Source organism: Haliaeetus albicilla, chromosome 8, assembly GCF_947461875.1.
Source record: "Haliaeetus albicilla chromosome 8, bHalAlb1.1, whole genome shotgun sequence".
In the NCBI taxonomy this organism is placed as follows: domain Eukaryota; kingdom Metazoa; phylum Chordata; class Aves; order Accipitriformes; family Accipitridae; genus Haliaeetus; species Haliaeetus albicilla.
In genome coordinates this window covers 31,904,911-31,917,797 of record NC_091490.1, presented here as the reverse complement: position 1 = coordinate 31,917,797, position 12,887 = coordinate 31,904,911, and the positions used below count along the sequence as shown (strand labels likewise).

The 12,887-nt window shown below is 38.7% G+C and overlaps 1 protein-coding gene across 1 annotated transcript in view; it reads left to right on the top strand.

The window, feature by feature from the left end:
- Positions 1 to 12,887, top strand: part of HMCN1 (hemicentin 1) — a 210,070-nt gene that overhangs the window by 108,554 nt on the left and 88,629 nt on the right. The window contains exons 30-38 of the mRNA XM_069789569.1: positions 745 to 899; positions 3,593 to 3,871; positions 4,489 to 4,770; positions 5,817 to 5,925; positions 6,503 to 6,672; positions 6,910 to 7,064; positions 7,856 to 7,979; positions 9,282 to 9,383; positions 11,653 to 11,829. Of these exons, the coding sequence (XP_069645670.1) occupies positions 745 to 899; positions 3,593 to 3,871; positions 4,489 to 4,770; positions 5,817 to 5,925; positions 6,503 to 6,672; positions 6,910 to 7,064; positions 7,856 to 7,979; positions 9,282 to 9,383; positions 11,653 to 11,829 (1,553 nt within the window). The remainder of the gene's footprint in view (positions 1 to 744; positions 900 to 3,592; positions 3,872 to 4,488; positions 4,771 to 5,816; positions 5,926 to 6,502; positions 6,673 to 6,909; positions 7,065 to 7,855; positions 7,980 to 9,281; positions 9,384 to 11,652; positions 11,830 to 12,887) is intronic.

The window sequence follows — 12,887 nt, the reverse complement described above, 5'->3', positions numbered from 1 at the left end:
GATATAATTTGTGGTGGTGTCAGGTGGTAAGTTCTTTAATGAAAAGTTAGCATCCTGCTTTTCTTTGTGAACTGTCCCATTCCTGACACTGGCACTTGCAGAGCAGACCTACAGTATTTGAAGCCAAACAATACTTGAACCAAGATAAACGTAACCATTTCTACGAGTTTATTCTATCTGGATTATTTTAAACATATCATTAGTTAAAATACAGTTGTTTTGCTGACATGATTTTTTCATTGGTAGACAGTACCCGTGTCAAACATTTTTCTAGCTAATGCCTTGTGCAGTTCTGCATATATACATTAAAGGTTTTAAAACATTTGTAGCCTGCATGTTTCAATTCTTTGTCTCATCTTCCAGGAAAGCTTGCCAAGACAAGAATTCTTGGCGGCTTTAAATATTAGCTGAAAAACAAAATGGGCTGTAAATGTTTTTAAATAGTGTTGGTGTTTAACAATGTAGTTCAGTATAGACATTGGCTAGTACTCACAGATATTCCAATATGACAATTCCTTACTCTTTGGTATTGATATGTTGACAGTTTCATCTGGTAAATGCAGACATTTTGTTATAAGCAAAGGACTGTCATGACCTAAGTAATTAAAAAAAGGAACTGAGATCAGGATTAGGACCATGGCTCTGATGCTGGTGTCCCAGACAACCCGAGGAAAGTACGTTTGTGTAATTAATGTTGAAAGGATGGGGTCAGAGTTCTGTGAACCAAAATAATCTCTGTTCCAGGCCCTTGTTTTTGGGTGATCCCAATGTTGAGCTTCTGGACAAAGATCAAGTTCTACACATAAAGAGTTCTCGAAGGATTGACAAAGGTCGTTATCAATGCAGTGCCACCAACACTGCTGGCAAACAAGTTAAAGAGGTCAAGCTGATCATCCATGGTAAGTTTATAGAATGCCTGATCCTAGAAGATCCTTTAATTCTACTCATAAGGTTTCTTTTTTGAATGGAGATACTCAGACAAATATAAATTAAGGCTCTGATCCTGCAAAATTTGTGTGTAAACGTAACTTACTACTTTGTGAACAGATGAGTATTCTTTTTGAGTGTTAGTATGTATCAAGTTACTTATGGATGTAGTCTTTGCAAGCTTGGCTTTTAAGTGGCATTTATGTGCTTTTTATTATTTTCTAATTGGTGAAAGCCAAAAATCTTGAAGGGCCTTCTCAAATGTTGCTATTAGTTAGTTTCAACTGAATTATTTTATTATCACATTGGCTTCATATTTTGATCTGTCTTAGGGAGGAGAAAATTAATTAGAAGATTTTTATTTTAATACATTTATGGTCTTATTTTCCTTAACCTAGGGCTAGGAGTAAATTCAGCCAGGAATAGGTTAAAGTTAGTGCAGAAATATAAAACAAAGTGAAAAGTAAGAATCAGACCCAAATAATCTTTGAAAAAGAATGTTCCAGATGATCTTCAGGTAGTGTGCTATGTCATCTTGCTTAAATTGGTGTAAATGGACATCATTTATAGCAAGTGAGGTCATTTATAGGAATAGAAGAAGCACTAGCATGAGATAACCATGTTAACATTATTATTTTTGTGAAGTATATAGCACACTGAGTATACTTCTTGTGTTTTTATAAGCAGTGGAATCTTAGCAAAGACATGGAGAACAGGCAGTTCCTGTGATTAGTGTAAATAAGTTTAATGTAAATTAGGAGATTATCAACTGGGAGAAAAGGAGGGGAAAGATTCATGGAAGAAGGAAGAAGCAGCGTTTGAAGGAAGGCTTCAGAGGACACAAGAGGAAGAGTTTTTCAGTTTGGAAGACAAAGAATGTGTGAAAGCCCAGTCAAACCTGAAAACTGAGAGAGCACAGTGCTAGCAGAAATTAGGGCAAAACAAGTGCAGAAATCTATAGGTGGCATAACACTCTTGTGCCCGGAGTACGAAGGGTGGGGATTTGAATCTGTGAGCCCTTAAGCTGATGAGTCCTCATTTACTATGGATTTGCTTCTGAAGATTGTGTGTCTTTTCTTCGGATAACTGTGAACTTATTATACATTATTTCCCTCATCTGGGATGTTTCTGAAGCATGGAGCAACCACATGCACAGAAATATGCCTGTACACCAGTCATAGTGAAGTCTTTTTCCATCAGGAGCAAAGAAAATGCTGTGAGAACTTGCAGGTGATTGTGGCTGTTGTGAAATTAGAGGAAATAAAACCCCCACACAAATAAAATCCTCGCAGATGAGTAGACCTTACTTCAGGTTCTTCAGAAGAGAGCTGAATTTGTCATAGCAGAATGGAATCTCTCTTTTAAACTTCTCATTAATCCTGGTTGAACAAATGGAAGCCCACAGAGTGAGGAACCTAGATGCTAATTCTTGCTAGTTCTTACTTGGTTTTAGCTGTTTAGCTCTACTTTTGGCTTTGATATTTTCCCAAAAAAGCATGTTAAAACCATTCCACATCTCTGTGGATGAAAGCATTTGCTGATAGAGAAATGTATTCTCCTTTGAACTGGGTGTGTTTCAGCATATTTTAAAGGTTTGTGTATTTTTGCACACAAATTGTTTAGTTAGGAAAATATTTCAGCATGGTTTGATAATCTGCAAGACCCATCTCATAGGTGTAGATCCATTCACTGGCACTGTGCTTTATGTTTCTACAGTGGCATTTTAAATGAACACTATGGAAGTCAGTGGAAGTCTAGGATATACTGAGCATGTTTGGCAGCAGAGGAGTTAATGTGTCTGCCAGATGTGTCTGGTACTTTCAGCAGTCATAAATTTAGTTGTTGCCAATTGCACTGTGTTTTTATTACTTCTACAGAGATTTACAAACTCTTTATATTGGCTGATTTACACGAGAGCTTGTTTGCTAGAAAAATCCGAGTACTGCTGCATAGTGAGCAAGGGAAATGACTACGGGCCAAAAGTTTCAAAAATAGGAGCATAAAGCTAGACTGTTAAGCTCATATTTAGTCTCAAAGTAAGTGACTTCACCTTCAGAAGTTTTGTGTACTGAGCAGTTCCCACTCTAGTCGTAGAGGCTCTTGGATGTATGTGGTATTTTAAATAGCAGGTCGCTGTTCCTTGTTGGGAGGATGCACCTCCCAAGGTATACAGGGGTTGCTCTTTCTTTACCCCTCAGAGGCAGGGAAGAGGCAGAGCCATGCCCAAATGCATTGCAGGATGCGTGGAGGCCCAGCTGTCCCATGGTAGGGGGGGGTGGACTAGATGATCTTTAAGGTCCCTTCCAACCCAAACCATTCTGGGAGTCTGTGTTGGAGCCTAGAAGGTAAAAATGTTTCCACGTACCTCTAGTGAGGCAGCAATGCTCTGCAGTGCCCCTTGCTGTGGCACTTGTTTCTTAAATATATGGTGGCCCTTTATGTTGTGTTCTTGTCATGCTTTCAACTCTTTGTGTGCTCCAGAGAATTGTACAGGCAATGTATAACTCTGCTGGGAAAAAAAACAAAGAAAGAACACCAGGAAGGATTGGAAGTCTGATTAAGCTAAAATCTTTTATTCTAACAGTATTCTAATGTTTAATCCATTTAAATCTGCACAGACTTGTATACTAAGGTTTTAATGTTGTTGTTTTGTCTTTTGAAATAGTCCCTCCTAGTATTAAAGGAGGAAATATTACCACGGAGGTATCAGCGCTTCTTAACAATCTTATAAATTTGGAATGCGAAACCAAGGGAATCCCTGTTCCTACCATTACATGGTACAAAGATGGACGCCCGATTATTTCCAGCCCCCAAGCTCTGTATGTGGATAGAGGGCAATTCCTGCAGATACCTCAGGCCCAAGTATCAGATTCTGCAAAATATACTTGCCATGTGACCAATGCTGCTGGAGCTGCTGAGAAAATATATGATGTGGATGTCTATGGTAAGTGAGAGTTTATTGAACTTGGTTGTTTGCCATGTTACAGGAAGTGCATCCTGAAAGCTTTTCTGCCTTTGTAACGTCAGCAGGCTTTGCAGGCCTGTCAAAGGTGCACAGCAGTCAGTGGCTGCATTTAGAGACAGGCCTGTGCTAGCAGGGCCATGTAGAGGGAACTTTGCACCCTGTGCTTTATGTGAGTCTCAAAAAGCTCTTGACTTCACAGGCCTTGATACCATGCTTTAGTGAAGTATGGAAACGATTTCTTCTCCATGTATCCTTTCTCTTTCTCACATGTGCATGCTGAACAGCACTTACCTGAAATAGCTGCTCTGGGTGGGATCTTTAGCGTACTGTTTTAAGACCTTCATATTTAGTTCTTCCATCCCAAAGCCCTGCAGATCCTCTATTTTATACAACTGGTCAATGTTGAACTACATCATTTGACTTCTCTGTTTCTCCTTTGTCTTGGCTTGCCCCAGCAGCAAATTCTCACATGAAATTGTGTGTGACATAATGGCATAGAGAGCCAAAGTGGGTGGGAAGGAACTAACCCATTTGCTTTTAATACATTTTCTGGCTACAGAATTAATGGCTTGCAATACATTTTTTCCTTTCTACAGTTCCTCCAGTAATTGAGGGTGATGCTGACACAGCCCAGAACAGGCAGGTGGTTGCTGGCAGTTCACTGACATTGGAGTGTAAAGCTGCTGGCAACCCTCTGCCTCTCCTTACCTGGTTAAAAGATGGTGTGCCTGTGAAAGCAAGCGACAACCTCCGCATTGTATCTGGTGGGAAGAAGCTGGAGATTCTGAATGCCGTTGAGGCTGACCGGGGCCAGTATTTGTGTGTGGCCACAAGCATAGCTGGAGAACAAGAAATCAAATATGAAGTTGAAATCTTAGGTGTGTGAACAATAGAACTACTGATTTATCAGATTTCCATAAACCTAATAAAGTATGTTTTTATTTTTGTTGGTATCGTTATACAAAAGATCAGTTAGTCAAGCTACATATCTAGTCCTGAGCACTGTACTGCACACAGGGTTACAGGATGGTTTGAAGACTCTTACTTTCAGGTTAGTTCTTTAAGAGTTTTTGTGCACATAGTAGGTAAATACTATTCTCAGTAACCTTTAAAATTCTTCTAACTTGCCTTCATAGAAGAAAATTATGGATATGAAAGATATCCATTAAAAATATCACTGAACAGTTGCCTCTGGGGAGAGAACATCTTTCTCTGAATTTGAGTTGTATTGTGCAAATTTTGAACCTCTCCTTGTAAAAGATTTTTTCCTTCTTTTTCCATTCAATCCTTTACTACAGTCTGCATCTCAGCAGTCCCTTCTGAATATCTCTAGGTAATGAATTGTACAGATGTTAATCACATTCTCCCGACATGGAAGGGTTTATTTAAGAACTGTAAAGGCTTGGTTTTTAGGCTTTGAACTGCTCTCTTGAGTATACTATTGCATGCAGATGTAGAGCATCCATTCTGCTGCTCAAGGTATATCTCACAGGTCTTGCTAGTCAGTGAAGGAGCTGGGAGGAGCTGTATGGCAGTGCTTCCTCCCCAGCCCACCCACTCCTGGGAGACAATGAGACAGGGTGAAGAGGACCTGGAAGACGGTCTTTTGCACTTCTGTTTTCTCCTGCTGACAGAGGGTGCTAGAAGTCATGTACCTCCCCCCACCCCCCATTCACAGGATCGTTCTGACAGAATCTGGAAAAAACAAACAAAAAACCAAGAAACAGTGGAGAAGAATGAGAACATAATTAGGTAAATGTTTCTCTTCAAAAAGAAATAGTGGTTCATAATGAACTATAAAGCAGTACGTGTCCCAAAGTGAGGTAGATGTCAAAATTATTTTGTTTTTAACATTACTATTTGAGATACTTTCATGATATTTCTGATGCTTAAATGTTTCTGTTGATGGATTTTTCTCTTACAGTCCCACCATTTGTGGAAGGTGGGGATGAGCTCTTGGACTACATTGTGATTCTTCATAGTCCTTTGGAGCTGGATTGTTTGGCAGCAGGGACACCCTCACCAACTATCACGTAAGGGGATTGATATGACAGTAGAAAAAAAAAAATCTGCTGATTGATTAGGTGAGCTTGGAGGTGGTCTTTATGAACTGCCCATGCTATTTAGTGATGGTTAATGTGTGGAGGAGAAACTCCTGGCTTCACTGAAGACAGTGTCAGGCACACACATGGCAGGATCAGGGTTTTATTTTAAAGTAGTTTGGTATGTTGTACCCATATGCATGTCCTGGAAACTAGGATAGATAACAAGAGCTGACAAAACTCTTGTTCCCTTGTTAATGCAACAGTGCACTTTTCATCTGCCACCAGTGATTGCTTTTGCTTTGGAGATTTCTGTCTGCCTCAGTTGGTGACATCTGCTTTCACTACAGCTTCCCAGCTGTCAACCTTTCTGACTTCTTTAATGCCTGTTCCCCTATACTCCATTCTCCTGATAAACCATTTTGGTCCATGGCACTAATAAAAGCAGAATACTACCTGACATCTCCAAACCTTCCTGGAAATTCTGTTTAGTAGAATTATGTGTATTTTAGGAGTGTTGTTGATCTTACTTTCATAGAGATCTGAGTTTGTACTTTCTTTTCGGTAGGTGGCTGAAAGATGGTCAACCAGTTGAAGAGAGAGGTGGACATAAGATCTTACTAAATGGACAAAAACTTCTCATCCCTCGAGCTCAAGTGTCAGACACTGGCCGGTATAAATGTGTGGCTGCAAATAAGGCAGGAGAACATGAAAGAGAATTTGATGTTACTGTGCATGGTAGGTTACTCAAGGGGTGTGGTGGGGGAAGAAGCAGACTGCCTTTATTTTAAATTACTGGCAAGAAGGTGCTCAAGTTTTCTGTAAATGTTTATTTGTATTAGTGAGTTGAAAAATCGGAGATGAGAGTAGATGAAATAGAAGTAGAGCTGCTCTTACCTGTGTGATACTGCTTCTATATATTTAAATGTGTATGTTCAAATAATACTTCATTTTTGTTTCTGGTGCTTCTTCCAGTTCCTCCAACCATCAAATCAGCTGGGACTTCTGAGACAGTTGTTGTGATATACAAACCTGTGACACTGCAGTGCATAGCCAATGGCATTCCCAGCCCTTCCATAACTTGGTTAAAAGATGGTCAACCAGTAAACACAGCCAGAGGAAATACAAGAGTAAGCACTACTCTTTTATGGGATCCAAACCATGAAAGATAGTTATCATAAATTATACATGTTAGTGCTTCTTTTCCTTTTGCTTCCCTCATGCTGTAATATAAAGATGCTAAAGATCCATCCTGGAGAGTGATGGGCTTTTTACCTGAATAGGACGATATCTCAGATTGAATAGCACTCTTTAGTAGACTGAATCCTGTTAGACACCTCCATATCGGAAGAGTCCATGACTGTAAATTCAGCATCCAGCTCCTTTCAGTTGTGCTTTAACCTTCAAGGTATGGTTGTCTGCCGGTTATGAGGTGGCTCTACCCACTTGTCACTGTGAAGCAGGATGACACGAGTTTTTCTATAAGCACTGCTATTGCAGCACCTGCCTATACATTCCCTTCTCACTGAAATTCTGAGTTTCAATGAACAGCCTTTCCCAGTGCTTGCACGCTCCAGGGGATTGAACGCTTGTAATGTCTTTGATTTACTTTAGGCTGGAGCAGTTTTGACATCTTGCCAGTGGCAGCTCTCTCTGCCTGCAGCCTCCTCTTCACTTTGCTTGCCTGCCCCTCTGCCATCTAGGTCTCCTTACAGCTAGCTGTACAGCTAATAATCCTGTTGTCCCAGGAAGACTGAAGTCTCTGAATTACCAAGACACCTTTTGCATGAATATTAGCCCCAGGTTAGAAGAAAGATGAAACTGACTGTATTCGGTGTAAGCGTCTGCTTTCCCATTACGCTTAGCAGCTCTGCCTGGGATTGTTGTGTAAAGTGGTTCCCTGCTCTCTGTTTTGGTACAGCTGGAGTCTTCAGGCCGTATTCTGCAAGTTGTCAAGGCCCTGCTAGAAGATGCTGGCCGATACACTTGTGTGGCAACAAATGCTGCAGGAGAAGCCCAACAGCACGTTCGGCTTCATGTACATGGTAATGTTTCTGCTTCTAGTTAGAAGCTAAACATGGCTGTTTTAAGGCAGCTTTTTCACATCTGTATTCCCTTCTCTTTTAAGCTCTCTGGCTTTTTTGTTGTCTCTGCACATCCATCCCAGTTTTCTTTCTTTGTCCCACTCCATTAGTAAGAATTCAGGGCAAAAGCTGTCATTCTTGGGATTTAGCCTTTGTCGTGTGGTACTGAGGGCCACGAAAATGAATGCCTTTCCATTTAACTCTTCTGTTCAGAGGTACCCCAAGAAGCCAAACGCATTGCCACTAACCCACCACTCAGAAGGGTACTTTATGTTTCTGAATCAAGATATGATATTTGGTCCAAGTCTTCTGGGGATAACGGCATTCCCTGGGACCTTGCAATGGGGAAATTTTACAGGAATGACTTTTCTGAGAAAGAAACATTCTCTTATGAGGGGATTTTTCAGACTCATTAAAAAGAATTTTACTTCGCATCTAAAAACAGTATAAAAGGAATCAGGGAAACCTGAGAAGCTGCTGTTTGCATGTGAATTTAATAAATGCTCTCACCATGATTTATGTATATTTGCCTCAGAATTGGTCACGAGGTATTGTGCATTCTTGATGTGACTCAATCCTCAAAGGATACAGGAGGTGCAGGGATCGACTGTGGCAAAATGCTCATGATGATTATGATTATGTTGACTTTTATTGTCAGATGGAGTCAGTAACTGGAAAATGTTAAACTGAAATGGAGATTGCAGCATCTCCATGGGTGAGACTTAGAAAGAGAAACCACACTCATGTTATACTGTGATAATTGCATCATAGTTGATTCTAGTGTCAGTCCCATGCTCGTAAATATCTCTTTTGCTCTCAGTCTTCATGTTTGAAGTGTCATTATCTGGTGTTTCTGTCATGTTACAAATTCATAAACTTTAGTAAATACACTTGCTGTGTACAACATTCCGTTTGATTTTACCAGTTCAAGTGAGATGAGCTTGCCGCATTAGAAGAATTACTGTTCTGTGTTGCGCACCCATTTCCTGCAAGTCCATTTTAAGTGCCATTTTTTGTGAAAAAATAGAAAGTAATAAAAATAATGTTTTATTCCTCTTAACACTAATGAGGTTATATAATTAGAGAGTATTCCCATTTTAAAGACGAACTTCCTTGAGAAATTCCTCGGTTATCCAGCAGTTAGTTGAAGCTTGTACAATTCATTGCCCAAAGTTTCTCAGAGGGCAGATTACTTTGTGATTGGATGTTCTGCTAGCTGAGTGGCTGGATTAATGAAAACCTGATGCTTTTGTCTTTTCCCAGAACCGCCCAGTCTGGAAGATACAGGGAAAATGTTGAATGAAACAGTAGTGGTGAATAATCCAATACATCTTGAATGTAGAGCATCTGGGAACCCTCTGCCAGGTATGCACATGCACCTTTGGGAACATGAAGCAGATCTGATAAACGGTTTTCACTTTTATGTGTCTTTTGAAAATAATGGATATTCTGAATGTTTAGTTCTGTGGGTTTTGAACTAGCTAGAAACTATTAAACGCTATGTATAATGGGAAATCTCAATATATCAACTGACATGGAGTAAGTATTGAGGAATTCGGTAATCCCCACCATTTTTAATTAAATGAATGAAAAACAGAAGGATAATCTACTCCCTTGCCTGTATAGCAATGTCCTGTCCATAGGCAAGAATATTGTGAGACTTCTGCTAAATCAGCTTTAAACACATCCACTCTTTTCCCCTGTCAGGTCAATATTTTATAGTGTAAGGCAGACTTAAAACAATACCTTGTGTATTGACTGTGCCTGTCAAATGTGACCATGTCTAGGACTTAGATAAAGTCTATTGAAATTTATAGGAGGCTCTTTGGTCTGGGCCCTTTGCCTGTGAAAATGAGTAGATTTTCTGTGTGTGTACAGTGCTTTCTATGGCTTGCCCCAATGATAAATTATACTAATGAATTTGTAGGTTCTCTTTATATTCTAAGCTTTGAAAACTAGGCTGTGTATATCTGTTTGTGTTTTATTTTCCTCACATTTTGTGGAATTATAATTTTGTTTTCTTTTTTTTTTTCAAAGGCAAGTTTCCCATAGAAATCATAGACATCTACCCAAGCGAGAGCTGAATGAGTTTGATTCCTGTTTACACTAATGGATCTTTTGAATTATTTCTGAACTGAAAAAAATCTAAAGCAATCTGGATTTTAGTTACTTCATTGCTGGGATTGTTTCAGTGCTAGGATTTTTGGATTAGCTTTTTTTTTACAGTTAATCTTTTTTTGTTGGTTTTTTTTTGAGATGTGCAGATAAAAAATTATTGCCTTCTTTTTTCTAATGTGTGCTTTTTCTTCCCACCTTCTTCTGATGGGATATAAAAATAACATGTTAATACAAGAATAATTTTCTGTATTAATTATTTTTTGTATTAATGATTGTAAAGCAAAACTTGGGGAATAGTGTATAACATATCTTATATCTAGTATAGCAATTTATTCTTGTGCTGATGATAGTCCCATTTTCAGAATAACGGTGTTACTAAATTTCAGATGATCATCCAGGTTCACCTTCTCTACCTTTTAAAATAATTAATTCTCAGCAAAGTATTATTTTCTAGAATCATTTATACCTGTATAAAACAAAATTTGAAATTATTGGGGGTATATGTAAAATTTTATAAAAACATAAGGATTTTATATCTGTTTCGCACCCTATTTTTCTCATCAAATTGTCAGTTATTTTAGAACAAACAATTGAAATGATGGAGTTCATATAATTTATACACTAAACCAGTTTGGTCTCCTCTTCTATGTATGATGTGATGCTACATACTAATGTTAAGATATGACATTAACTAAGAAAAGTGATAGCACAACATCACAATGAAAAAGAAAGAAGTTTGCATGCACTCTTGTTCATCATTCAGGCCAGATTACTTTTTGAGTCTGTGTCTTTCACAGAAAACTTGTGTGCTACAGAAAATTATTCAGTGAGTAGCAGTTTCATCTTACTGAATAGTGAAGTGATGCCAATAAAGCATTAGTTTCACATTCTGCTGATGGAGGGTGCCATCTTTTGGCTGAGATGCAAAAAAGCCCTCGGATTTTGTTGATATAAAATTTTCTTTTGGAGCAATAGCAGTTTTCTGGCTGCTATTTTTATTTTCAGTTTTTCCATCTGCCAGTTGAACTTTGATTTGATAGCTTGCATCTTGATTCTGTAAACTTTCCCAGGTGGTTCAGTTTAATGTATCAATACTTTAGGTAACAGGTGAAAAAATTATACATATCATATTATTGCATATTTTTAAACAGCTGCTGTTGACCTTGGTATGAGATGAGTAAGCCCCTTTGTATCCCCAAAATATACTTTGTGTGATAATTTTTTAACTTCAGAACATTTTTTCATAAATATATGGTGCACATGGATGGTAGTGTCAAGTTTGCTATTGAATTCTGTAGGCATAGTCAGTATTTTCTACAAATGTTACAGATTTCCTAATTTTCTAGTTACTTTTTATTGTTATTAATAATGAGTAGTATTGATATTGGTTTTTAAGTTTTGGTGTTATGTTGGTGTTATCTGAAAACTTAGATGGAAAGTTGGAAGACTGTTTGGTCCCATTGTTCGTAATGGGGATATTTTTGGCAACTTTTCCATCTTTCCTTTCATTATGCAGCTATCATGTGGTACAAAGACGATCGTCCGCTTACCGGTGCTGCAAGCGCCACTTTTCTGAACAGAGGGCAGGTTCTGCAGATTGAGGGTGCTCAGATCTCTGACACTGGTGTTTACAAGTGTGTGGCTGTCAACACAGCAGGCACAGCTGAGTTATTTTACAGTCTTCAGGTTCTTGGTAAGTATTATAAAACTTAGGAAAAACATGTGCGTGCACTTTTCAAGTTTCAAGTCTGCTTAGCAGACTTACCATCGCTCATTACACCATCATACTGGAAGAAATACGGCAGGAGTCAGAGGGAAGAAAATTCACTCTTCTGTTTTTCAGTGACATTAGAATACATGTTTTGAATTAGGAAAATGTGGTAAGGGAAGTAAATTCTAGGAAGAATGAGCAGAGACACCAGATTTGTGGAAGAGTTATTTATGTTACCACTTCAGCAATTTGGAAGACCTTGCAATTGCTTGGTTTTGCTGTAGATGACTTTAAAGCTTACAGTAGATAAAGAAAGGACACAGATCAAATGCTCTTTCATAATCCAAGAGTTTTAAAGAAAAATGTACTGCATCTAATAAGATGAAGTAGAAGTGTGGGTGTTTGCAGACATCAGATACCTGATCAAAAGCCAAACTGGAGCTTTTCCACTGATTTCAGTGGTTTTTGGATGGGGCTGTAATCCAAATTCTTATCTTTGATACATGCATATGCATGTAGCTGGTTTTCTGTGGGAGTCTTTCATGCAAAACTGTGGCCCAAATTTGGCACAGTGTCCCCAGCTGAGATGCATGCAGAGTATGTAGTTCCTATTAATGTTAATTAACAAATAATGAGTTGGGCAGTACATTTCCATCGAGTTAATGACCATCATGGGAAAAACTGATGGCTCAAGACATGGTCAAAGGCAATTAACCCCACCCAGTGATTAATTCCGAGGAAATATTTAGAGCCAAGGTCATTATTCTGGTTAAACCGAAAAATGAAAAATAACTCCTAAGTATATGCGTGTCTTTTTATGGGTGGTGGGATTTCAGTGGATATGTCTGGAGTTTTCTAGGGACTAATACTTTCTGACTTAGACACATAAAATTGTTTCCCCTTCCAGAACAAAATATATGCACTTGCAGCCAGAACTAATTGCATCAAAGGAAGCTGAAACACCTATCCATGAACCTACTTAACTCAGCTTGTGTTGTTCCAGGCTTACAATGGAGTGCTTTTTTAATTTACCATGAACA